The sequence below is a fragment of the Netta rufina genome, assembly GCF_964035555.1.
Source record: "Netta rufina genome assembly, chromosome: 2".
Taxonomy (NCBI): Eukaryota; Metazoa; Chordata; class Aves; order Anseriformes; family Anatidae; genus Netta; species Netta rufina.
Genome location: NC_140124.1, coordinates 157866283 through 157893025, shown reverse-complemented (window position 1 = coordinate 157893025; position 26743 = coordinate 157866283). Strand labels below are relative to the sequence as shown.

The window sequence follows — 26743 nt, the reverse complement described above, 5'->3', positions numbered from 1 at the left end:
TCCAGGGAGAAAACCGGGGTGGGAACTGACCTGGAGACACCCGAAAGAAACGCGTCCCGGCCATAAATCTTGGAGCATCGCTCCTTTTAACTCCAGGTGAAGGGATTGAGGGAGTTTCTCCCCGTTTTTTACCCTCCTCTAACTGCTTTTTGTCCCCCCTGGCAGCTCCCCGGCGGATAAGAAGAGCAGCCCCACGCCTCCCGCCCCCCTGAGGAGCCCCTTCCAAGCCAAGAAGCGAAACCTGCGGGGGAAAGCGGCGCTGCCCAAACGCTGCTCGCCCAAGGGGCTGCTGCAGCTCACCAAACACAGGCTCTGCAGGCTGCCGGCCGCCAGGAGCCAGCTTTCCAGCAGGGAAGGTAGGAAAAATCACCTCGGGGCTCACCTCGTGCTGCAGAAACACTTCCCCGAGAGGCTTTGGGTCCTCCAGGAGGTGAAGTTGGTGCTCTCCGTCCCCCGAGCAGGCACCAGGAAGAGTTTGGGCTGCGGTAAAGGCAAATTTTAAGCCAGATGTCCCAAAAATGACCGGGCTCTGACACCTCCAGGAGGCAGAAATCCCATCTGCGAGGCTGATTTCTCTCTTTTCGGGTGGGGAGAAGCCTGAGCACATCATAAAATATTCCCCCAGCAGCTCCACACCCTTCTGATGCAGCCGTGTCTCGGTGCAGTGCCTCCAGGGGTCGTTTTTATATTTAAAAGGTTTTTTTTTTTAAAGGGTTTTTATATTTAAAAGGGTTAAAATCACAATTTCTGGAGGAATAGCGAGTCCCAAACGCTTCTCGACGGGTGGTTTGGGGCCGGGGCCCCTCTCAAAGCAGGCGTCGGCTTCTCGGGGCCGCAGATCTGAGCACATAAAAAGGTTTCGGGGGGGTTTCTGCCTCTGTTCCCTGGCGAGGTGATCACGGAGATGTCACCTCACACCCCTGCGATCCGTTTTCCCCTAAAATATGCCTTGAAACACGTTTTGTGCTCGTTGGCGTGGCCGACGAGCATCACTTGAGCACACAGAGCCGCTCGGGCTACGACGTGGCTGTGATCTGCCCCAAAATGAAGCTTTTTGACCTCATTTTTTAGGAAGAAACTTATTTTTTTTCCTGCTTTGGGCTTCGCTCACCACGTTTGTGCACGTAATTAATTTATTTCTCGCTCCAGTAGCTCCATGCTAAGGGGTGGCCGCGTTTTGGTGGATCAGGGAAACGAGGACGGGGGCTTGTGGTTCAGGAAAAAGAAGGCTTTTTTGGGGAAAAACGAAGAAAAAGAGGGTTCTCGCGGTTTGTGTGGTTGAGGAGGGATGGCAAGGATGTTTTGGGGAGAATTTGGGGGCTGGTGCCTGGGGGAAAATTTGGGGTCTGCTGCCTGGAGGTGACCTATGGGGACAATCGGGCGTCCATATAACTGCGCAGATGAGCTGATGGCCCAGCATTTGAGCAGCTGTTTGATTTTAGGGTCGAGTTTTGCCCCGTTTAGGGTTGTCAGCAACCCCCCTGGTGTCTGGAGAGGGATGAGGGTTGAACCTACATCCAGTGCTGGAATTATTCGTGCAGTGCTTGGAGGCAACGCGTGTGGTCGGAGACCCACCACGGGGCTCTGTGCTCCCTCTTCCGACCCCAAAAGGTGGTGGATCCATCTGGGATGGCGTTGTAGGGTCCCGGAGGGCTTTAATTCCTTGTGGGGTGATGGTGTGTGGGGTGAGGAACAGCTTTTGAGCCTCCCATGGGATATCCACTGCTGGTTGTGGGGTTAATTGGGGACTCAGACCTCACAAACCCCACACCGGGGACCTCTCTACACCCTGGTAAGAGCATTTTACGTACCAGAAAATTGAGATATTGGTGTTTAGGGGGATGTAAACTGTTGTGGTGATCCCGTCCCGGGTTAAACCTGATCTCTTCTCTGTAGCACCCTGCTTACGCCCGGGTTTATGGCGAGCAGAGTGTGCTCAGCCCTCTGTATGGCACAGGAGGTCGCGGCGCTGAAGCTGCAGCCCTGGGAAGGCTCCGAGCTCTCCTCGAAGCTTGCCTGAGACTTGGCAAAGCATTTCTCCCTTTTATCTGTCAGTAGAAGCGTTTGCCCAGCTGAAACGAAGCTGCACAGAAGCTAAAAACGTACAAAATGGAGCAAAATCAGCTGCCAAAAACCCCGCGTGTTTTGGGGGCGCGTCGAAATCCCGTCCCTCGCTGGAAGGAAATCGTCCCGCGGCGAAAAGCTTCGTGTCTTCGGTCACATAGGCCTGGAAATGTGTAGAGAGGACAGAAATCCGGCCGTGATCCTTCGCTCAGAGCAGAGGAATATCAAGAAAGAAGCGTAGGGAAAGCAGAAATCCGGAAAACGGGGCTGGGAGTGGCTCGGGGAGAGCAGTTAGCTCGGTCCCCTGCCCCAAAGCGGGTCAAATTATCGAGCTATTCGTGAGAGGTGCTGACAGAGCGTGGCACAAAGCTTCATCCAGGAGAGTTTGGAGGGGTTTTGGTGACTTCTGGTACTTCCCAGCTTGGTTTTGTGCTTTTTGGGGTCTTGGTTCCTAGTGGGGAAGCCAAATCCCTGCTGTAACAGCTCTGCTGGGCCCTTCATCCTCACAACCCGCAGCACCTGCTGAAGGTGAATCAAAATAATTCTCATTTCTTTCTTCACCATAAGCACGGAAAAGCTTCAACATTTCTTTCTTGCCTTCTGCAACGGCGAGGAACGAAACCCTCGTAGATCAACCCCGATTTGGGCTGGGACATGGACCGGTGAGTGGGGCTCGAACCTTCCCCACGGAGCTGCGGAAGAGCCCTGTTGCCTTTCTCCCCTCCAGGGAGGAGAAATAAGGTTATGTCTGCTCCTTTTTTCTCTTCGCGGGGCTGAACGTGGTCCTCCGGAGGAGCTCTTGAGTTTCTCTGGCTGGTGAATTATCTCTGGCCCTCCACGTGCTAAGTTTCGTGTATTTTTACCCAAAAATGTGAGCTTCGTGGTGGTGTTGGGTGCTGGCCAGGGCCGGGGGGTTTTCGGGGCAGCATTTCATGATTTTATCCCCTGATAAAACTCGTGGGCAGCACCCGAGCTGCTTCGTTTGATGCCCTTTAACGAGCAATTACGTATAATGAGCGGTGAGTGTGTTCTGGCTTCACAGGGGTCCTGTAATTTGGGGATCTGTGGCACAAACTCTGCGGGACGTGCCCGGGGTGTGAGCAGAGGCGTTGTCCCTGCCTTTCCCGAGGAGTAACCCCAATTTCCAGTTCCCTTTTCGGGCCTGGGTGGATCCCAGGGCATCCCAGACGGATCTGGGCAGAGTCTTTAATATCAGAGTTCCCTTTTTTTTTCCCTTCCCATTTAACTTCTTCGGTTCTTATTGAAGGAAGCGACGTATTTCAACCTCCTCCTGAGCGTCAGCCTTCCGAAATCCGTTCCTCTCCAGAATTGCCAGGTCAGGCTCTCTCATTTCTCCCTGGTAAGGAGCAGACAGCTCGGATCCGAAGCAGGGATCTGGCACGAGAAGGGGAAAATTGCGAGGTTGCTCCTCTCTTTACTCAGATCCTCGTTGCCCCCGTGTGGCACGGAGATAACGCAGCCAATATTTCCCTGCAAAGCGAACAGAACTCGCTGATTTCTGTTTTATTCCTCAAACATATCCAGCTCTCTGTAAATATACACTTATTTTTCATGACCTATCCTATTTGGAGGTGATTTTGCAGCCTGAGCTTCGCGTTCCCCTGCTGGCCGTGCTGGAGGAGCCCCGAGCTGCGTTCCCCTTTTGGCTGCACGAAGCAGCTGCTAATTAAGGTCTGGGTGAAGTTTCAACCAATTTTGGTTCCCTCAACCCTCTTTTTGGTTCCCTCAACCCTCTTTTTGGTTCCCCCAACCCTCTTTTTGGCGTCCAACCCCCAAAAAATTGAAGCGTGCGTGGGGACAGCCCCGCTTCCTGCATCCCCGTTTGCCCACGCGCTGCCCGGGCAGCCTGCAGCAGGATTTTGCTGAACGGATTTGTGTTTTTTTGGGGGGTTTTCCCCAAAAAGTAGTGGCTCGAGCTCTTCCTGAGCAATTTTAAGGGCAAATAGTGGCTTTTAGGTGACGTCTCACCCATCTAGATGTGGTGGCAGAGGGCTGTGCCTGCTGTTTGTGTACTTCGAGCCCTGTGCCAGCAGGGAAATCCCCCTTAATTTTTTACCAGCAGCCTACCCGAGAGCGATGGGGGTGGTGTAGCTGATATCTCGCAGGACGAGGCTCCTTTTCAGCTATTTTTTGGGTGAAAACTCGCAGTTTTTTTTCCTTTCCTTACCCCTGCCAAAGCCCACGCCTGCCCTCCTTGCGCCTCCCCTGCCCTGGTAGGGTTCACCGAGCTCGGATGCTCGCCGTGACACCTCTCTCGCCTCTTCTCCAGGAGAAATGAAAGCTAATTGCTTCGTTTTAACATTATTTTGGGCAGATCCGTGGCAGCTGTCGGGGTGTGAAGGGGCAGGAGAGCCGTGCCATGCCCTTTCCCCGCGTGTCACCCTTGGGAAAGTACGCACGTGAGCGGAGACAGCCGCCAAAAAGCGGGGTGATTTGGGGATTTGGGGATTTTGGGGAGCCTCCCACACCTCCTTCCCTTCGCCACAGCCCTGCAGAGGGCACTCGTGCCCCTCGCATTTTTCCCCGGCCCACCTTTTTCTGGTTATTGATGGCCTAATTTCGTCTTGATGTGAAAGAAAGCAGATATCAAGTAATTTGCAGCAATAACCTGCTAATGCCGGGCCAGTATCAAAACTCCCATGTTCATTTCAAGTGGCAGATAAAACACTAATATATAATTATCCTTGCAAATTGGATTGTTTTAAATAACCAAAAGGCTATGGCCAGGAGAAAACTATCCCATTTCCCTTGAGTTACTATTGCAGTGTAATTGCTGCGTTCAATCAATTTCCCTGGCATTAGAAATTCCATCACAATCAACATTAAGCTTTATTCATTGTGATGGCTAAGAGCCGGGCCATTTCTCCTCTTTTCCTTAACTGGCAAAATTAATCAGGGAAAAGATTTTAAACATTTACCCGTGCGAAAGAGGTCAGCTCTGCCACTATATTGCTCAGCAGATAAGGGGGCTAATAAAAAGAAAATTGAATTACTAATGATCGCCAGGCACCGAGTATATAAAACCTGGCAATCGCCCGGTTCGGGGGGGGGGGGGGGAGAGGGGAAAAAAAAAAAGAAAAAAAAAAAAGAAAAAAAAGAAGAGGAAAAAAAAAAAAAGAATCAATTTTCTGCGGACAAGGTGCGCTCGTTTTTTATTTCGGCGCATATTATCAGCAATTTAATTTGAGAAGCGCATAAACAGGGAGGGAAACGGGGGGGGGGGGGAAAAATAACGAGCCCGGAGGTGTAAGAGGCTGCGGGGCTGTGTGCTGTACACAATTTATTTGGCACACCAGATAATGGCTTTAATTGAATCCAAAAGTGCAGCGTTCAGCAGCGGCGTGCGCGGGCTGCCCGCCCGGCCCGGGGGGATTGCAGAATATTGCGGAGCTGCCGGGGAGAGGCTCCCCGGTGCCTTTTTTTTTTTAATTTCCCCCCCAATGCCTTTTTTTTTCTTAATTTCTCCCCAATCTGTGATGTCCCCTCGCGGGCAGGACTTCTCAGCCCTGTGCCCGGGGTTTTTGGTGTGGTCGTGGCCGGCTGGAGGCAGGGGGAGGCCGTTCCTCGTGTTCCTCGTGTTCCTTGTGTCCCTTTTCTTCCCTAATTCCCTTTCTTAAATAACTTTAGCACCAGCTCAGCGTGGAAGCAGGCAGCTGGAAAACCTTGTAGGTTTGATTTTGGGGTGAATTCACCGCGCTGGGTACAGCCAGGAGGGGAGAGGAGCCCCCGAAACACCCTCGGCCATTAATTTCTTCCCCTGGAATGAACGGGGCACGCCTCTGAGCCCGGCTTTTTAGGGTCCTGGCGAGCTGGCAGCCCTTTCTACCCCCCTGGTGGCTTTTTATTCGGTGACTTAAACTTATTTCGCTGCTGAGCCTCCGGAGTTAATCCTCACGACCTCCTCTTTCTTTTCGGGATCCAGCTGGGAGCACATCCTTCGTGGCAGCCACCCCGTGCGCTGCCAGGGGGCTGGTTCGCACCCTTCCCCCTTCCAAAATCCTCCAAAATCTCTCTTTCCTGCTTTTCTTTGCTTTTTTTTTTGTGCACCAGACCGAGGTTGGAGTTAGCAGCCTCCTCCCCATCCCCTGTTGCCACCACCAGCGCCTGCAAACGTGCCCAACGGGATCAAACCCCCCCTCATTCCATCCACCTTCCCCCAAATCCCCCAAATCCTCCCTTTTTTCCCCGTTTTGCCCCAAAACCACGAGCCGTGCGTCACGGGAGCGAGCCGCTTGGCGTTCCTCCTGCCCGGGCGAGCGCAAGGGAGTAAACGGGGGCGTAAAACGGAGAGGATCGAGGCATCTCCGGCATCCGAATGCTCAGCTGCTGTTAATTTTATTGGCGCTGGCTGCCTGCGCATCCCTTTGGCAGCCTCGAAAATCTCGGGGGCTGGAGTTTGAGGTCTCCCGTTTCTTATTCACACGAGTAAATATTTCTAACGGGGGAGGTTCCAGCTTGGGCACTGTATTTTTTTTTTCTTTATTTTCTGGCCGTGCCCTCATTTTCTGGCCGTTTTCCCTTCAGGGAATTGCACCGAGCGCCGCTTCTGCCTGCGGGGTGCCGCGTGAAGCTGCTGCAACTCCTCTCTTACATCGATTAGGACGAGGTAAAAGGAGGTGATTTGCGCCCTCAAAGGAAGCCCTCATCGCACACAACGCCCCAGACCCCTCAGCTTTTGCACGTCTTTTATTCCCCATCACCAATCTGGCCTTCGAGCAGACCCTCCCCAATTTATCCGATCCCTCTGAGGGGTTTTGCTGCTGCACCCCGGCGGCGATAACATCATTACCGGCCCCGCTGCCGCGCCGAGCTTGACCTTGCCCATAAATCAGCTCTCCTTTTTTGCTTTCCCTGCCTCGTCCTTGGGAGGAGAGGGGGGAAATTAAGTGGCTGCCCGGCCCCTTCGCAGCCCTCGGGGAAAAGTTCACATAGTTGGCTCCCCGCCGGCACCGGTTGCGTCCGTGCTCGTCAGCGGGGGTTTCGGGTTTCTGCCTTCCCTTGGCATTTCCAGGTGACTCCGTCCCCAGCCGCAGGCAGGCAGAGGAGAAGGGGATTCTGTTTTCGGAGCCCTCTTTTAAAAATATCGGGTCGCTCAGAGCGAGGGAAGTCGCTGCTGCTACCCGAGGAGGTGTCACCGCGTCGGTGCCCGTTCCCCAAAGCTCCGTGCGAGCGCTCTGGCGTCAGGATTTGGGGCCAGGCAATCCAGAGGCTGCAATCCGGGGAGCATCTGTCTCAAAACGTGGCAGGGCTGAGAGCTGAAGGTGCTTGGGGGGGCTGTCGGGCACGGGTTTGTGCCAGACCTGCGAGCGGACCCCTGCCACGAGTGAAATTTTGGGGCAGGGATGAGGGTTTGGGGAACAGCAGGCGATGATAGAAACCCAATCCACTCTTCACGTCGAGTTACATTGAATTATTTTCATTTTCCACGTCCCTTCTGTCTCCTTTTTTCCTCGCAATTCAGCCTCGTGCCCGATTTGAGGCCGAAAACCCTCTCTCGTTGCCCGTGCCCCCCTCTTTCAGGGAATCTCCCGTACCCGCGTGCGGCGCCGGCTCCTGAAATCCTCTTTTCTAGCAGGTGGCTCTCGGGGGAGCCGTATATTCCTGCGCTAACAGGAAGAAATATTTGGCTTGGGGGATGTACGACAGCCTTTCATTGCCCCTGACCCTTGATATTTGCAGGTCCGTGGGGGGCCCTTGCTGTGATTTCAGACCTTGCAGGGACGGCGCGGTGCGCGACGACGATCGAGCCCTCCGCTTTCGTCTTTATCCAGGGGAAGGAAAAAGGAAAAGAAAACGGAGCCAAGAGGTCTTAGCGCTGGAACTCGCCCCTATTTCTACAGCGAGGCTTGCAGTTGTCATTTGGAAACAAACTGCAAACCTACAAAGTTGTAAAAAAAAAAAAAAGGGTGATGATTTTTACGGGGAGGTTTGCAGGTAGATTTTTTTCAGCCTTGCTCCAAAGGAATGCATCTGAGACCCTATAAACCACCTCGAGGTGGTTTTAAAACGGTTTTCAACCCGTCCAGCTCGACCTGCTGCTCAGGCTCGTGCTGAATCTCAGTGCTGCTGCCTTTCACCCCCTTGATTGTCTTTCCTTGCGTGCTGAAAATGAATCCAGGCCACCAGAACAGCGGGCGTTTAAGGCGCTTGATCGAAATGGGAAGGGATCCGTAACCTGAAGCTTGACAAATCTCTCCTCTTTTGCTTCCTCCCCTGGCTTTTTCCTTGCAGCTGATGTGCAGAGTGACGGGAAGCATCCCCAGCAGGGTCACCCTTGAAGTTGCAGATGCTTCCCTGGCTGCGAGCCGCTGCCCATCAGCGCATCCTGCCGGAGCTCCCCAAATCCCACCCCAGCCAATGCTCGGCTCCCTGTGAAACCTGCCTGGGTTTCTCTGTTCTGCTTTCTGCTTCCCGTTCTTCTCCAAATCCCCGTTTGCAAGTACAGATTTTTTTTTTTTATTTATTTTTCAAACCTTTTCCAGCCGATTTTTATTTTTTTTTCCCCCCTGTAACAACTCGGGGGGCTTCGCGCGGCGATTCCCCCGTAACCGCTGCTGAGCCGAGGTGGAAGCCGTGCGCTCGGGGACCCTCCTGCTCGCTCGGGCTGGGCTTTGTGCGCTCTACAAAGCACGTAGAAACGAGTAACACCCCCCCCAGATACACGGAACAGCTGCAGGAGTGGACCTGACAGCATCTCAGGAGCCCCACAAAGCCGTGCTGCCGCTGCAGTTTTCGCCGTTTCGGGTTTCTGCTTCGGGCTGAGGGATGGCGAAACGCGGCTCCTTCGGTTGTCAGCGGGAGTTTTGCTGTTGCCCACGGGAAGGTTGAGCGTGAGGAAGGTTTCATCCTCTCGTACGCCTCCGTATAATCCAGACGTGCGCAGTTTTTGCTGCTTGCTGGGGGTGGGAGCAGAGGCGGTGAACTGGAGGTCCAGCTCTGCCCCCAAAACCGATCCTACACCTTGTTCACCCCCAAAAGCCTGCCCTCGGGAGCTCTCTGGTGGGGAAAAGGGTAGGAGAGCAGACGTGGAGCCTTAGTGTGGGGTGTTAAACCCTCTGTAAAACCCCTTGCTGGGGTATTTTGTGCAATTCTGTGCACGGGGAAACCTCCTGGGACAGCTCGTCCCACGGAGAGCGCCCAGGCAGTGAGCGTGGGCAAGCACGTTTGCCCTTCAGCCTCGAAAAAACCTCCCAGAAATGTGTCTTGGGAGGGTTTTGCAGTAAAACCAAGCCACTAAATGTGTGTTTGCCCCCCCAGTTTGCAGCCTGGGGCAGCTCGTGGAAAAGGAAAAGGGCTCGCAAGGTGCGTGACTCGCGGCTCCTGGCCCCAGGAGAGCAGCAGCCTCGTTTTGTGGGTTTGTAAGGGAAAATCTGGCTCGGGAACCGTGCTGAGAATGAAAAAAAAACAGCTCGAGGAGCCAGGGCAGTGGCTCGCCGTGGTGCTCCTGCCCTCCTTTGTTGGAGGTGCTGCGCTTCATCTCCTTGAACCCTCCGCTCTGAGCTTTTTTGGGGTGAAAAGGACGAGTCCCAGAAACCCCAAACAGCTTCAAATGCTTCCCATACACCTTCTTGAAAGAGATCGACTCTCATCTTTTGAAGAAACCTCACCCAAATGTTTTTTTTTTTTGTTTTTTTTTCTTGGCTGGACGTAGCCCGTGATGGGTGAGCGTAATCAAGCGGCGATGGCTTTTGCGTGGTTATCCGGTGCTTTGTGTGAAAGTGCCTGCTATCAATGGGAAAAATCAAAAAAAAAGGGGATTTGAGAGGGTGAAACGAGTTCATCAGAGGTGCCACTTCCCGTGGTATGTACGGGGGGGGTGTTTTTAAAATAAGATTTACTCGACTCTCTCCACGTTAACCGGGGCGTTTTACGGTGCTCCCCTTCGGCGAGCTCCCGCGATCCATCATTTCCCTGCTGGCGTGCTGGAGTGGCTGTTAGGTTTTTACTACGCCCAAACACTGTAAAAGGGCATTAGAGCAGTTAAATCTGGAGTCTTGCTTTCATAAGGAAAAAAAAGAAAATGCTGAATTAGGCAGCGGAAAAGGCAACCGCAGCGATACTGGAATCTCGCATAAATTATCAGAGGAGTCAGAGGCTGGCAAGTTTATGTATTGTTACAGCTCTGCTAATTAATTATTCCCGAATAATCAATGTTTAAAAGGAAAAGTTTGGTTCTCTCCCGTCTTAATGGACTCTGGTGTTTACTTTCAGCATGGCAGCTGTATTTTTTTTCGCATCGTGGCCGCGCTTTCATTTTACCTCCCCGGCCGTGGGGCTCAGGGGGTCTCGCTCACGGCGTCTCCTTCGGAGCAAGACGCTCCCGACGTCCAGGGCAAGCCTCCATCACGAGCGTTTGCAGGATGGAGAGGCTTTAAGGAAGCGGAGGAGTTATTTAAGAGGCTATAAAATGTTTGCAAATGGAGACGAAACGGCCCACGCGCCGGGGAGATAGACGCGTGCGACTGGAGGAAGTAAGTTGATAAATTTTTTAAATAAACGGTGAAATTCTGGCCCCGGTGAAGTCGTCTGGGCTTCGACTTTTACCCTTCTGCTCCGTAGCGTGTATATTTTTAATCACAGTGTTTGTTTTTGGCAAATAACACCTTGTAGGGGCTGGAGTAACGAGGTGGCGCGGGTCGGCTGCGGGGTCTGTAGGTCCGTGGAGAAGCAAGTGGGGGAATTTGGTGAAATGCTACAGGAATTGCAGCATTAAAGTTCTGTTAAGCTGACAAATTCACGACGCTTCTTCAAATTGCAGAGCTAGGGCTCGACCTAAAAGCCAAATTGGGCTCGTGGAGAATCGAGGCATAAATCCTCCAGAAGCGGAACCGTGGGGCTCGTCGGTGACATCGTTTCTTGCCGGTGGGATTGTTTTCTTAATGCCGTGCTTTGGAGAGGGTGAGGAGAAAACATCGAGGCATGGAGACGTTTGCAAGGTCCTAAAACGTTTTTGCCCTTTTTTAACGGGCTTGAAATAAAACCTTGGGGCTTTGGCGTGGTGAGTTTTGTGCGGAGGAGACCACCTTGGGGAGGGAGCACGTCCCTGCTCCCTCTGCCCTACCCAAAACTGGGTAGGGGGATACCCGGAGAAGCAAAATTCGGATTAGAAAGGATGATCGGGGCTGTTACAGTTGAGTTTCCAAGCTTGGCAAGCTGCGGGCTTCGTGCTTAGCTCCGAATATTCCTCGTTGTAAGAAGAGACGACCTCCTCCTGAATGGCTGCACGTCGCCATCTGTCTCTTTCTAGAAAGACGGGCTTCGCGTTTGCCAAGGACTCCGGGTCCCGGTTCAGCACAGCACCCCGAAACCGAGCCGAGGAAACCTATAAACACCGACGTCCTGGTGTCCTCCAGGCTCTTAATATAGTGTGCACCTGACCCTGTCTTCCAGGAAGCCCGGCGTTCCTTCAGAGCTCTGCTGAAAAGGGCCTGGGGCTGTGTTGGATGCTGCAAGAGCCCAAAGCGTTTGTTGTTATTATTTATAAACAATTAAAATAAACTTGCACTGGGCAGCGTTAAGGGGAAGGTGGCCAGCAGCTGTAGGAACGGCCTTAATCCTCTTCGTGGCGCTCTGGTGTACTGGTATACCCATTTTGGGGCACCTCGGTGCAAGGAGGATGGGGAGAGGTGGTTCCTTTGGGGTCATCTCGAGAAGCTGTGGAGTCTCAGCCCTCGGAGGTGTTTTGGGTTTGGGTAAATGAAGCTGCAGCTGCCCCGATTTCATGTGGGTGGTGCTCATGGTTGGTGGGACCTCAAGAAGTCCATTCCTGTGCTTCCTAGGGAACATTTTCTGCCACAATGCTAAAATTTTCACGTTAAGAAACCAAGTCCCTCTGCAGCTTACTAGGTTTTGTAGCATTTGGGGTCGGTGATGCCAAACCCAGTTGACAAAACCATCCAGCTTCTGTCTGGCTGCGAGGAAGTTCTCATCGACAAGGTCGGAGCAGCGAGGACATGGAAATAGCCCCAAATATACAGCCGGGGCTCTCACATTCACAGTTTTCCCTTCCCTGTGCCATTTGGGGGACGTCTGGTCTCCGGGACATCTCTGGGACATCTCTGGGACCAGGGCTGCTGCTTGCTGGGCCGTGACATGAGGCAGCTGGGGCTGCTTTGGGGGACGTTGCCTGCTTTCTGTGACCGTGTGTGACGTGGACAGATCCCGATCTCGATACCAAATTGTCAGTTTGAGCTTTTATTTGGCTGAGCTTTGATTTGGGAACTAATCCAATTTTATTTCCTAGGCGCGCGTAAAAACCAGCCCGGTCCCTCGGGCTCACCGGGCATCGCTAACTCAAAAACGCCCCCCTTCAAATGTCTCGTTCTGCTCCAATTCCTAAAAAAAAGGCCCTTTGGGGAGAGTCCGAGGAGGATGCCAGCTCACCCCAGGCACTCGGATGGGACCAAAGACACAGGGACAAGCGAGCGGAGCTCAGCGTGGACCGCAGGGGGTGACTTTGCTCATCTCCAGGTGCTTTTTTCCCTCTCCATCCCCACCACATCACCCCAGCATCCTCACGGTGAGGCTGTGGCTGGGTATTTTGCCCAGCCGCCCTCATCCTTGCTGCCTCCTGTGCCATCAGCCAGATCAGTGGCTGTTTCACGGCTCCGCTTGAAGCCCTTTCTGAATGAAAACCCCTCCGATTCCCACCTGAGCGCGACGGCGGCGACAGAAACGAGCGAAGCCCGGTAATAAAAACCTAATGAAGAATACCAGCGTGAAATCAAGACGTTAAACCTCCGCTGGTGACAGGCAGTAAATCTGCAGCCTGGCGTGTGGTCCTGCGCTTTTTAATATATATTAAAGCGGGCAGCTCCTTTTATCTCCTCTTGTCTCGTGGGCTCCGAAGCCGAGCCGTGCTGAGAGCGAGGTGAGCGGGGCGATCTCCGTTCCTTTCACTCCGTGCCTTCCAGCTTTGCTCTCCCACTTCAAGGCTTTCCAGTCAGGGCATTTTTGGCTTTCAGGGGAGCTGCTCTTTGGCTCCTCCGTGTTTTAAAGGCTTGGGGTGAAAAGGAGCTTTCCTGGTTGCACATGAGCTCGTCCGAAAGCTGCTTTTTCCAAAGAGTCGGGCGGCGTCGGATCACATTTTCTACCCAGGATCCCTGCTCTCTTGCTTACGTGCCCTCGTGGCTCGTGCTAAGCAGCAGGCTGTGGTTTGGAAACATTTCTTCTTCAGAAAGAATAAATTTTTCTTCACATTTACTCTCATTTCTTACCTGGCTGTGCGCGGTCCCAGATTTTTGAGGCTTTCTGGGCATTTGTGGTAGGAAAGATGGGCTCAAAGAGTTTTCCTTTCATTTGTGCCGTGCCTTCGTGGTTCCCAGACGCTCTTACCTTTAAACCCGAGGGACGTTTTCCTCCTTATTTCATTTCCCTGAACATCTATTGGGTACGGAATCACTTCGTAGCCCCGTGTGCTTAATTTTTTGGGGGGAAAAGCTGGTTTTACGCAAAGTGGGGATGACTTCCACGTCATCCTCAGCAGGCTGGCCACCGCACCGGGCACTTTGTGTGTGCTGACGCTTCCTTTGTCCTTCCCGAAGAGGTTAGAGCACATCCCGAGCTGCGTGGCTGCCTAATGCTTCGCTCTTTCTCTTTTAAATATTCATGGGAGCGGAGTGGCCGGGTTGGCTTAATGGAGCGGCGCGGCCGTGGCAGAAGTGGACTTGTTGTCAATAGCTCTTAAAAACTTCTCGCTAAGCCGCCTGAGAGCCTGTCAGATTGACATATTTCCCCTCTTTTGACGTTTAAATGACTTCTGGTGCAAGAAAGAAAAAAAAAAAGGACGTCTCCCTAAAGGGGAGGCTGCTCCCGCACCGAGGGCGTTACCTGCTGTCGGGAGTCGCTTTCGTGCCGTAGGTGTTTTTTGGTGATTTGCTTGCTGGGGAAATTCTGGAGCAGAAAGTAGTCGAGGTAAGGAAAAAAAAAAAGTGATTCAGGGGAAGAGCAAGCAGAGCTGAACGGGAATTCGAGATTGTGTTACGCGAACCCGTGATCGAAGAGGTGAATGAGCTCCGTGCTGTCTTGCCTGGTGCGAGCTCCCAGGAGGGAAGTAACTCATCCTTCTCGGGGGAGGATTTCCCCTTCTCTTTCTCCTCGCTTTTCACCCTGCGAGGTCTGGAGCTGACGGCAGCGCTGACAGGTTGTCATTTCGGTGCTTTCTCTGCAGTGCCTCGTGTGATATTGTTTGGGGTTGGAAACGCTCCGGCGACACGAGCTCGTTTCTCTTCCGATTTACAGCGCTCCGCGTCTCCGCGAGTGGAAGCTGAGGGTGTTTTTGCACATCGCTCCCTCTCCAAAGGTTCAAACCCTTCATTTTTCCCCTCTGTTGCTGGAGGGTTGGCTGAAGGTGGCGGCGGGTCGATGAGGACGGATGCTCTCCTCTCTTTGGCAGCTTCGGGGCTAGGAGGAGTTCTCCTCTCCAGCTTGTTTTATCGACTCCGCTCCTCGCTCCTCTGTGCCTTATCGTGTAAATAAAAGCTTTAACTCTCCTGGAAGGCTTCTCTGGTGAGTGAGAGCAGCAATACGAAGACATAAAATAGTGTTTAAAGAAAAAAAAAAAAAGGATGGGATGGACCTAGGACACCATCTGGTCTCTTCCCAGCTTGAGGCACAGCCACTTATCTCCATCATTCCCATCCAGTGGGCATCTAAACTTATCTTGAAGACCCCAAATGATGGATGCTCCACATCCCCTCTAGATAATCTCTTTGGCCCCGTTGTTTTTACTTCTTTCACAGTTTCCCTGCTGCGCGTCTGCCACCATTAAGCTCATCGTTGCTTTGGTGGTGGTCAAGGAGGGAGGACGCCCGTCCCCGCTGGAGCTGGCTTTTAAGAGCTGGCTTTTAAGGGTTTGTACATCTTTACCCCGTTGTCCTTTCCTCCTCCCTGGCTTCAGCACCGCAGATTCCTTCAGCCCTGGCTTCCTGACGCACCCCATCAGAGGCTTCCCAACTCTCCGAAGCGTGGAAGCCGAATCCCAGCGCCGTGCCAACGCAACGCCATCGCGTTGAGCAGCGGTGAAGGATTACAGCGGCTTTCCCGTTTGAAATTTGCCCTTGTGCACCAGCGTGGCCTTGTCAGAGGATGAACGAAAGCTGGATGGTGTAGGGACAGAGGATTTTCACTTGGTTGGGTGTTCCTTAGCCCTTCCTACGCAGGGGAGCTGTTGGGAACGGCTCGGCCCCGGCGGCGCACGGGGATGGCGCAAAGACCGATGAGGCTCCGGGTTTTAGACCCTAAAGCAGCTTCCAAAAAGCCAGAAGAAGGATGGGGAGAGGTGAAAGTAGAGGAATTAACAAGGATTCATGCTAATATAGGTGCTTGGTATCTTATTCTTGAGATTACTTCTTCTGTCCCGATTTGAGCCTGGCTTTTTTCACTGCCGGGGGCCGTCGCCAGCGCCGATGAGCGCGCGCGTGAGCCCTCGTGCCTGGGATGTCAGAAACCAAATGGAGTTTTCAGCTCTAGGAGAGGATTTTGCCTTCTCCAGGTAATGGGAAGGGGAAACCAGCACCTCTGCTGAGGCTTGGCAGCTTCTCTCCCTGCTGGTTCCCATCACGGGGATGTTTTGGGGCAGGAAACTCATCTCCGGGACTCGTCCTCCTCCTGTGCCCGTTGGCCGCAGTCCTCTTGGCCCATAAATGACCAAATCAGTTTTAATCCTCCAAGTCATCACCTGCAGCTTCTCAAAAAAGATAAAACCGAGCTGCTTCAAGGAGCAAATGTAGAAAAAAGGACGCCGAAGGAGACTCCTCTCTTATTTTCAGGCAGGGCTTTCACGCAGCGGGCCAGAATTTGCTCGCTTCGCGCGAGTCGTGTAATTGAGGCTTTATTTTTCCTCTCCTCTTTGCAAAACGGCGTTAATAACACCTTTATGGTAGAACTGGGACCCCGCGCAGCGTTTGCAGCTTGCTGTGAGGCGCTCTCGGGCATCGCTCGTTATTTAAGGCTGGAATAAAACGCCGAAGGAACGGCTGAAACTTTTCGGGGGCTGTTGGTGTTTCTTGCAGCTCCGCCAGCCGCCCTCCTCCCACCACATTCGGGTCACCGGTGGGATGCAGGCTGCGAGTTTGCCTCTCCTGCCACGAAAACAGTGCCTGACACACGGCCCCGAGAGCATAATTGGACGTGGCAGCTGCGTGAAAAGTGCTGGATGCGATTTTGATTTGCGCTGCGCGCAGATGCGTGAGGTTTTAAAACGAAGCCAGGGAAGTTTTTGGGTAAAAAACGGGGTCAAACGGGGACCCGGACAGGTCCAGGGACGAGAAGAGAAAGTGGGGAATTGCTTTTCTTGTTCTGTACCATCCGATCTGTCGTTCTCAGCCCTTCTGTGATGCTGCTGCAGGAGGCGACGTCCCTGGATCTTTACTTTTTGAAGACTAAAAGCACTGAGGGTGCCCTGGAAAGGATGCTGTGAGCTCCAGAGCCTCACAGCCTAAATAATTCACCCAGCTTTAGGGTTAGTTTGGGGCTGGCGAACCGAAACCGTGCTTTGGAGACGTTTGGGGAGCGTCCGAACCCTGGGCAGAGATATTTATACAACCCCCAAAATGTTCCATACCTTGGCAAAAGAATAAAACAACACCAAAGGTGGTATTTAAAGGATTGTAGCTCCCGTGCCACAGCAATATAGAGGAGAGGATCTTGGTTTTCAGAGAGCTGATCGTGTTGAGAGCACCCAGACCATCCCCAGGACTTCTCCCTGCCCACACCATGTGCCCCTACGCTGGGTTTTGCCATATTTTAGTTGGTCCTACAAGCTCCTAACCCCGCAGAAGACCCGAGGGAAACTCTAATTTGCACAAAGCCGTGAGAAACGTTCAAATAATGTGGTTTCCCCCCATTTCAGTGGCTCGGCTCACGCACAATAACTCATCGGCCACGGTGCTCCGCTGCCCGCCCGGGTGGCAGGAGGGGGCCGGGACGAGAAATCCTGTTTTGTTTTCCAACCCAAAAAGCTTAAACCAGCATAAAAACCCCAGCGCCGGGCTGGTTTCGAGGCGGATCGGGTGGATTTGGGAGGGCTGCAGCCTTTGTGTGAGCATATCCAGGTGCAACGGGCTCTGCCATTCCCTGCGTTAACCTCGGATAACGCAGGGCTGGGGCCGTGCGTCCCGGATTCATCCCCCTTCTGCTAAATAATCGGATGCTCCCGGCTGTTTTTATGGCCTTGGGTCCTCTCAGTATCAACAGACGGACAGGGTTTGTGGGGTCGGGTCCTTGGGAGGTGGTTGTGATGTCGCCGACCACCCGATGTGCATCAGGCTCAGGAAATCCCCGCGTGCGCTTTCCACGGTTTCGTTTCTGGTTCCCTCCCTTCCTGGCTGCTGGTTTTATTCCTGTAGGGTCAGGGGGGTGTCGGGGAGCTAAAAAGAGGGGGGAAAAACAAAGGGGGATGATGACAACGGGAGGTGGATGGATGGAGACCAAAGAAGTGGAGGCAGATGGTGAGGGCTCAACATCTCCCCGTGCTCCGACGGTCCGCAAGGAGCCCGAGGATTTCTCTGCTGGTGGTGGGTTGGGAATGGAAATCAGCCCCCTCTGACCCCACTGCTTTCCTCTGGGGGCTTTGGGACTCGGATTTACTCAGGGACAGAGGTTTCCTGTAGGTTTTTCACCTACAACGTGAGGCTTTGAGATGGAGAGGACGACGCGGGGACGAGAGGACAGGAGCCAGAGCAATGGGGAGCTGGAGGAGCTCGGGATCTCGCAGGGGATGAGCCAAAGGTGCGTAGGGGCTACAAGAACCTTTGTGGGGGATTCAGGGACCTATTCGTGGGTCCTTTATTCCCTCAGCTGCTTTGCCTGGGTGGCCCTGCTGCGTCCAAGCAAGCAGGGAAAGCGTCGAAGCCTCTCGGCGCCGAGAGCCCGGTCGTTTCTTTGCTTTCCTTCAGCTTTCTTCGAGCCGGGGAAGGTCGTTTCTGAAGCGCAGCGGAGCAGCGGCGGTGTTAATTGGTTCTGCTTTGAAATATTTACGGGCTGGGATGGGGACATCAGTGCCCGTCAGCTCCCCTCTAAGTGCGCCTGGGGAGCAGGCGTTGACAGGTGACGTTCCCGAGCGGCCGCCTTTCACAAGTGCTGACTTCAAATAAAATAAAAAAAAAGGTTTAGGTACCAGCCTAAATGGAAGCCAACTCTTTATTTTTTTTTTTTGTTTTCTTCTGGCTTCCCTGGAGATGTTTCATGTGAACTCTTTCATCTATTTATTTTTTTGTTTTTTTTTTTTTTGCCATCTCCGCAAAGTTTTCTCCGTCGAAAGCCCGGCACGGGGCGCTTGGCTAGCAGCAAAAGTCCCTTAAAAAAAAAAAAAATAATAATAATAATAAATATATTTTCCAGCTCGTTCGTGGGCTGTGGTGGCGGCGAGCTCCTGGTGCACCTCGGGTGAAAGCAGAGGCATCCTCCCAGCCTCGGGGGGAACAACCTCGGCGCTCAAAATGAGCGATGGCTTTGATTCGCTTCGCCCGGCGGGGACCATCCATCATCATGGTGATGGATCCGAGGCCTTTTGCGAGTGCTCAAACCCTTCTCTTAGGGTTTAGGGGGATGTTAAATAGGGCAGGGCCCTATTTTGGGGGAAAACCTTAAAGGAAAGCGTGGTCAAGTCGCAGCCATCCCGCTTTGGGTGTTTTATCACTGCAGGGAGCAGTCAGGGTCCGGTAATTGTCGACGGGGTCGTAAATAATGAGAATTATGTGGCGCTTCTCTGATTTTCACCAACTTCAGCTGTATTTGCCTTCTTCCCTTTTCTCTTTTTCCTTTTTTTTTCATCGTTTTTTCTCCTTTTTTCCTCTCCCATTTATCGTTTTTCTGCCAAAGCTTCCCAGTTCTCAGCGATTCTCTGTAGCCCCCCGTACCCACGGGGCTGGCGCGTGTCCGCCCCGTGGGACCGAAGGGGTTGTGAAAACGGGGAGGTGGCCAGGGAAAAACCTTGGGGGAAACCTTGGGGGGAAATTTTGGGGTTTCCTGACCCCCAGCAAACCCTTATGGGGCTCCTCCACTCGAATCCCTTGTTTTTTTTTTTGCCCGTGCCACGTGGCCCCGCGCTGCCGCGGCGCCCGGCTCGCTCTCGGTGCCGGGGAGCTCGCTGCCTGCGATCCAACCCTTTCCCGGGGAATGCGCTCACCCCATTCCTCGGGAACACAATTTGAGCTCTGACCCTAATCCCAAGAGCAAGCCAGGAGCCCCCAGCAGCTTCTTCCTTGGCGCAGTTGGTGGAGAGGAGCTGGGCGCCCCGGGATTCTGCTCATTCCCGGCTGTTTTCTCAGGCTCCAGCCCCGCGAGCAGGTGGCTCCCTTCACCGGGGGGAAAAGGGGAGGGAGAACGATGTTTTAAATCATTCAGCACCCCCTTTTTGGCTGAATTATAGGGCTGACCTCTGAACCATGCAGCTCAAACCCGAGAGCGAGGGGATTGCCGCTTCCCGGCGCTACCACAACCCACCAGCTGACCACGACGAGCCCCTTTTGGCTCTCCTGGTGGGAAAAACGTTAATTAGATGTTCACAGAATTAATTACGAGCCTTTGGGTCCTGCTTTCCCTGCTGGTCAGGGGTGCGCCGACCCACAGCATCCCCCTGGGTGTGGGTGCGGGCGTGCGGCTGCTCTTTCTGTGCCCCCCCTGGGTGAGCATCGCTCCTGCCTGTCCCGTTTTCCCCCTGAAACATCGGGCCAAGCATTAATTACTCCAAAACCTCTCATTAGAAGCATTAGTGGAGGATTTTAAGGCCCTTTATAGGGGAGCTGCTGGTCCTAAAGCAAGCGACACGGGCTGGCAACAAGCAAGGGAGAAAGGCTGCAGGGAGCAGCGCCGACTTTGTCCTTTTTAGCCTAAAATTGGGGCACTTTTGGGTTTGGGTAGCCAAAACGTGGCTTTTCTTTGCTGTCAGCGAGTTTTTTTCCAGAAATGGGATTTTCTGTGAATTTCCCTTCCTGTAGTACCCGTCGAAACCCCGAGGAGCTGTGCGCTCAGTCGCTCATCGCCCCGCTCCTGAGGGATTTCTGGGTACCTCTCCTACCCCATCCACAGGGATGGGATGTGGCTACCTGGGCTAATTGCCCTTGGCCAAATACACCTCGAAACTTTGCTGCCGGGGCTGCTGCAGGTTTTTTTTTTTTCCCCTGGTTTTCAACCCGTTGCAAAGCTTTTCTCTTCTGGGCTGTCCCTGCAGCTTGGGCTGCGAGCGCCGCGCGAGCCCCGAGCTCGTTTCGTCCTCTCCATTTATTCCGAGATGATTTCTGCTCCAGATCACTGCTGCTTTTCCTCCCCGTCGCCCCGACAAAGAGAGCAGACTTCGTTATTCTCTAGCTTTTGGGGTTTGTAGGGAAAAAGCCACCCTCTGGGAGAGCCCCGAGTGTTTTGCGCCTAAATTGAGGGGAAAAAACGAGCGCGGCGCTCTCGGGTCTTGTCGCCGGCGGGATCTCGGGGGGGGGTTTGTGCAGAGCAGGAGCAGACCTTGGAGGAAAGAGCCTCACGTCCCCGAGCACAGGACGGGCAGGGAGAGGAGAGGAGCAGCAGGAGAGGAGCAGCAGGAACAGGAGAGGAGCAGCAGGAACAGGAGAGGAGCAGCAGGAACGGCCTTCGCCGCACGGGCAGCTCAGGAACCAGCTCCCCAAACCCCCTCGTGGGATCGTGGCCGTGGCAGCAGATTTTAAGAGCAGCTACAGGCCAAACCGGAGAGCTTCAGAAGTTTGTTTTTCAGGGTGTGCAGCGATAAAAATTCGGGTAATTAGCTAAAAAAAGGTGCTAAGGCAGTGCCCCGAATTCAGAGCGCTGAGACAAACCAGGTGCTGGCGGCCGAGGGCTGTCCCCCACGCAGCTCCCGTGCTTGCAGGCTGGGTGCCACTGCTTGAAACAATCCCACATTTATTCCCAGGGCTGGCAGCTGCTCACATTTTTAGCCCCGAGGCTGAAGAAAGAGGTGAACGTGTTCGCCCCTTGCGTGGGCAGCGAGGTTCCCCGTGGTCGCGCACGGACCGGGACGCGGCCAGAATTAGCAGGGGCATCCTTGCCTCTGGTTTTACAGCCCTGCTCTCCGTGGCTCCAGCTTCTCCCTTTTTTAAAACGTTTTAAAAGCTTCAAAGAAAGGTTTTGGAGCAGGGTGAGCCACGTAGATAAGGGCTGGATGGAGTAACACGGGCGTGGTGTGCAGTGGCAATCCCTTTACGTATTTTGGGATGGTTTGGCAGCGTGGCCTTTCACTTTTCAGCTTGGGTGAAGTTTCTGGCAGCCAACCCACCCCAAATATCCTCCGTCGCGTGCTCCCAGATCCGCTGCCGCCTCTCTTGCTGGTACCAGAGCAAAAATGGGGTCGGGGAAGAGCTGCAGCCGGTGCTCCAGCAGCTCGTCGGGATCAGCGCTGCCATCAAATTGTCCTGGAGGATACCAAGAATGGAGATGAAGGGAAGAAAATGAGCATTTTCTGGTCTTTTTGAGGATTCTTGGGCACGTGTAGGCGGAAAGAGCAGGGAAAGGTGAAGGGAACATCGTGGATTATTTCCTTATCACTATTTATGCTGCTGAAATAGCATCGGGGTTGCAGACACAATCAAGAGCGTCCTTCTTTGGGGGTGCCACTTGTGCCCCTCGCACGTCTCCAGCCCGCTCGCCCTGCCCTCTTTCCTCCTCTTCCCTTTTTTGCAGCCGTACCTAACAGCGAATGCCTGCAGCCAGCCTGATGAAAATTACCAATTAACCGCCTGGGAGAAAACGAGGGGAGGGAACAGCAGCTGCGAGCGAGCCCCAGCCCCGTGGGGTAACCCAATCCCTTCCCACCCCGCTTCCCAACCTCAGCCTTTCTCCCCCGGGGTCCCGGGGGGATTCACCCGGCCTCCAGGAGGCGAGAAGGCAAAACAGGGACCTGGGGCAGAAAGGGAAACTTCAGCCCGAGGTTTATTCTGGCGGGCAGGAGCTATCTTTACCCGGCTTGGCTCGGGACAACGCTTACATTTTTTTTTTTTTAAGTCCCCGTAGAAGCCGTCCCGCTTGGCATCCGCCGCGCGCCCGGCACGCCGGCCTCCCCGCCGCAGCTTCAGGAAGCTTCTCGCGCCCCTCACAGGTGCCTCGCCCATTTTAAGGCTCCCTCCGAGTGCCTCCCACCCATGGAATCCGTAACCGAAATCCCGGGTCAGATGCAATTACCGTAAATTAAAGACGGGGCCGGGTCCTGGCACCGATCTGCCGCCGGGGCCCTCGAGCCGTGCGCCGTTAAACGCCGCTCTGCTGCCCGACGCCTCCCTTGGTCCCCTTTTTGCTCTCGTGATCTCACCCCCCAGCCCCTTGTCCCTTTGCCACTTGGCTCCTCTGGTTCCCCGGGGCCTGCCCCCCCCGAGCCCTGGCCGTCAATTTGCACGGGGTAATTAGTTGTAATTAGCTGCAGGGGCTGATTGAGGGCATGGCGTTACGGCTCCGGTCCTCCTCCCTCCTTTTTTTTTCTGGGTGAAGTCCCTGCTCACGATTGTTTTGGAGATGCTCACGTTTCTGCAGGTTTCCCCCCAAAATCAGGGGGTGTCTCCTCCATGTCCAGAGGATTTTCAAGGCTGCTTCTTGGACGTTTCTCCTTGGGCTTGGAGGAATCGGCTCGTTGCCCTGCGCCACCTTTATCCGCCGCACCGTGGGGGTGTTAGGGGCTGGCTGCGGGTCTCTGCTCGCTCCCAGGGACTCGGCTTCTTCCTCTACATCAAATCAACCCCAAGGATCACCTCCTAAATTTCAGAATTGCAAAGCTCTTGGTGCTCTTCTCCTCCCCTGGGCTGAGGACTGGGGGCACAGCACCCAGCTCTTCCAGTAGAGAAGCTGGAGATCGTCCTCACCCTCAAAAAGGACGCTCTGGGGGGGCTCCTTTTGCCTTCTCCACCCTCAGCTGGTGGCCCCGGGCTGTGCCCTCCTGATTTTGGGTGTGGGAGTGATGTGGGGTGGCTTTTTTCCCTCCCCCTGATTCCTTTTACCCCAGGGAATGCAATAGGGTTGGCTTCCCTTGGGGGGGTTCAGCCCCGGGGAGGGAGAGGGCGCAGCCTCCAGGCATCGTTTCTGGATCGTTTTGTAGAAATGCCAGGGCTCGGCTCAGCGCCGCCGGCTCCCCCAAGCACTCAGGGCGATGAATTCCGCACAAATCTCGACCCCAAAATCACCAAAATCAAGAAATGGCCCTCAAGGGGCCCGCAAAGGTTGGGATCAGGCCGGGATTTATGAACAAATCCAACCGGAGAGCAAAACGCCGAGCGGTCCGCGGCCACCCCCGGCTTTTTTAACCAAGTTTTGCGTTCCCCCACCTCTTTCTCCCTGCTTTTTTTTCCAAATTCAGAGCCAAAACTCGAGCAGGCTGTGGCCCACGAGGACCCCGATACGATGAGGACCCCGATACGACGAGGACCTGGGTATTTGAGGACCTTGGAGCAAAGGGGACCTCTAGGGGGCACGATGAGTCTGCGATTGCTCCCTGCGTCTCCAAAACCGGAGCGATTTTTTTCTGGCAGGAAAGGCTTTTTCCCTCTGAAATGATGGGGAAAGAGCTGCAAGAAGCAGCAAAAGACCCTCGTGGTCAGCAGGAAGAGGGGCCTGGCCGGAGCTGGAGGGGGTTTTGCCTGTTGGGGAAGCTCTGGCTTTGCTTTTTGTAGGGCTTTCTTCACGTTGCTGGGGATTTAAGGCAGGGGGCTTGCAAAGGGAGCTGCTCCTGAATCGTTTTCGTAACCAGTCCTGTGTAAAGATCACCTGAAAACCAGCCAGATTTTAAAGCTTTTCTTTCTTTTTTTTTTTTTTATTTTAAATAGCAGAAGCAACGAGGTCAGATTTCCCAGAGCTTGGCAAATAAAGGATGGGGCTGAAAAAAACAGGACCAGCGGCTGGCGCGTGCCCAGGGAACCACAAAAAACCTTTGGGGCTCCTGATTTTCAACAACCTGCTGCCCTTTTTCCCTCTTTTTCCTTTTTCCCTGGCTCCTTGAGCCTCTGGGCAGGAGGCTAACACGCAGGGCAGGCGACTCCATGAGTGATTTTGGGGTAAATCCTTTTTCCCAGCGCTCCTGTAATTAATTCTCGAGTCCGATCGCCGCGGTAGAGCTGGAGCCTGCGTTGCTTTCGTGCTGCGGCCAGCTCCTCACCCCAAAATAAGGCTCTGCCTGCCTTGGACAGGACCAGGACTTGAGCAAAAGAGCGGGATGGCGAAGGAGAAGGGCTCTGCTGCTTAATTAAATACATCTTTACCCCATCAGCTCCTTGAATCCACCCCTGGATTGCCTTGGGTTAAGGCAGCAAACGGCTGGCTCGGTGCCGGAGGTTCGGTGACTCTCAGCAGGGCAAACAAACCTTAAATTTGTTCTTACAAGTCTTCAGGTTCAGTTTTTGGAGCTTAAACTCCCCTCGACTCCAAACAGCAGCCCCCTGAACCCCCTAAACCCTTGTTTCTCCGTGAAGCATCCTTTCGGCTGGATTTTTTTTTCCCCTTCCTCCTCCTTTACGCTTCTCCACCAGGATTTTTTCTGGCGAGGGGAACGGCGAGGCGCAGGCACCGCCCCATAACTCACCTCGAGCCCGATTCTGCTGCCTCCTTCCCAAATTTTGCTGCTGTTTCAGCTTTTCCTCATCTCGTAATCGCTTCAGCAGCTGGTGGGATGAGGCGGTGCTGGCCGGGAAATGCCCTGGAAGATGAAAGCAGCGCCGCGTTCATCCAGCACAGAGCACCCAAACTTTTGTTTTCGGCATCCCTCAGCTCGTAGGGGAGGGCTCGGAGTTATAGGGAGGGCTCGGAGTTATGGGGTAGGCTCTTGGGGACTTTTCTGGGTTTTGGTTTAACGGCACAAGGGTTCCTGAGGGGGAAGGTGCTGGTGCTGTGCCCTGGTGTGATTTTTGGGACACGCCGCAAGGCAGGGGGTGTTCCTGCAGGGCAGAATCGGGTGCTCCTATGGTTTAGGGTGCCAAATCCGTGTATTTAGAGTGGAAGGGATCTGGCTCAGCTTATATGGAGCCTCCTGGAGGAGCAGACAGACCCTTTAGGATGTCCTTGCATGGGGTCCTGCCAGCTCCGGGCATCACGGGACACCTTTTTTCCCCGCCTTTAGCACCCAAAAGGGAGGGAGGCTGAGGACAAAGCACTTCCTAGGGTTAACCTCACCCTTCTTCCACCCTTTATCCCTTTTTATAAGGTGCCAGCTGGGCTTTTTGTGCTCGGGGAGGTGAGGATTATATCCCTGGAGCCAGTCCTGGGCTCGGCACAGCCCCGGTGGCGCGGCGCGGTGCTCTGGCAACTCCGGGTGTTAATTCAGCGATGCTCCGGATTCGGGAGGGGGGTGTAAACATGCTCAGACACTCGTATGGGGCTGGATATTTAGGGAGAAAATGCTGCTTGACTTCTTAATTTCATTTTTTTAACATCGTTTGGCTCCCGATTCTTTACCTGCGGGGCCGGAGGGGTGAGTCGATAGGGAGAGATTTCACCTCTTAACTTTTTATTCTTCCCTTAATTCCTTTCAAGGAACGGCTGCGGGGGAAATTCAGCTGGTTTCTGCCTTTCCCCAAATCCTTCACAGACCCCTGCTCTGTGGGCAAGAGGTGAAGTTATAGGGTGAAGCATTACCATGGGGGATTCCCCCCCAGACCCAACTCAGTGGCTCGGCAGAGGGTGAAGCACCTTCACGTCTCATCGAGAGGCTTTTCTACGTGGATTTACGGCAGAATTAGACCCAAAATGTGGGTGAGGATGTGGCTCAACCACTTTTTACAGGCAGAGCATCCCCGGCTCTGCTCTGCTCATCACCTCGTGGCTTTTGGGGTAAAAGATCTCGGTCCGTATCTTGGGTACTTGTCATTTATCCATCTCCACGCGAAGAAACCCCTGCGAAGGCTGAGGCTGAGGTTTCTTTGCCTTGAGAGGCTCTCCTGAGATGATGCCACTGCAGATCCATGCTTGCTGTCCCTTTTTTCTCTCTTTTTTCCCTGAAAATCTCCGTTGAAACGCTCCGAGAGCAAGAGTTGAGACCTGCCTCACCTCCGCAGCTCTGGGGCTGCGCCGCGGCACGAACCCAACCGAAGCTTTTGCTCCTCCCAAGACCGATGGCAGTGCCCTCCCCTACAAAAACAGGACAAAATACAGAAACCACGCGTGGTTTACGGCGATTTCAGAGAAAACAGTGCCTGGAAAATGCACTTGCAGGTGCTGAGGTTGAGGAAAACCTTCGGTTTTATTGACGGGCGTCCTCCCCGGGCTGCCGCGTTGTCGCGGCTTTTCCGAACACGAAAAATCCGAGGTGGTTCATTATTTTAAAGAGCTCCGAGCCCGTTCGTGTGGTTTCACGTCCCAAACTCGGATTAATTCGGGGAGAGGCAGGGGTTTTGTCACTCCGTCAGCCGGGAGCTTTCGGTGCGTGCCACCCAGGGAAGGCGGCGAGCTCCGCACGTGCGCGCTCGAGATACCCCTTTTAGCTTTTTGCTAAAATCCGTGGCGATCCTGCGGGCACCCAGGCACCCTCCCGTGGGTGCAGGAAGGGAAAAGAGGCAGAGGATAAGAGGAGGAATTTGCCTCGTGCTCCGCTCGCTCTCCCCCAGCCTCTTGATTGCCCGAAGACACCGCGCCGGTGCCGTCCGCCCCTGGGAGCCACCAGCCCGGAGGATTTGTGCTGCTTCCCCGACGTCTGGGGACCTCTCCGCAGAATCTGGGACTCGCC

General features: G+C 54.0%; 1 protein-coding gene across 2 annotated transcripts in view; it reads left to right on the top strand.

Annotated features, from left to right (window-relative positions):
• Positions 1-26743, top strand: part of ZC3H3 (zinc finger CCCH-type containing 3) — a 119806-nt gene that overhangs the window by 3845 nt on the left and 89218 nt on the right. For both annotated transcript variants that reach the window (XM_084282630.1, XM_084282629.1), the window contains one exon: positions 166-356. In XM_084282630.1, the coding sequence (XP_084138756.1) occupies positions 166-356 (191 nt within the window). The remainder of the gene's footprint in view (positions 1-165; positions 357-26743) is intronic.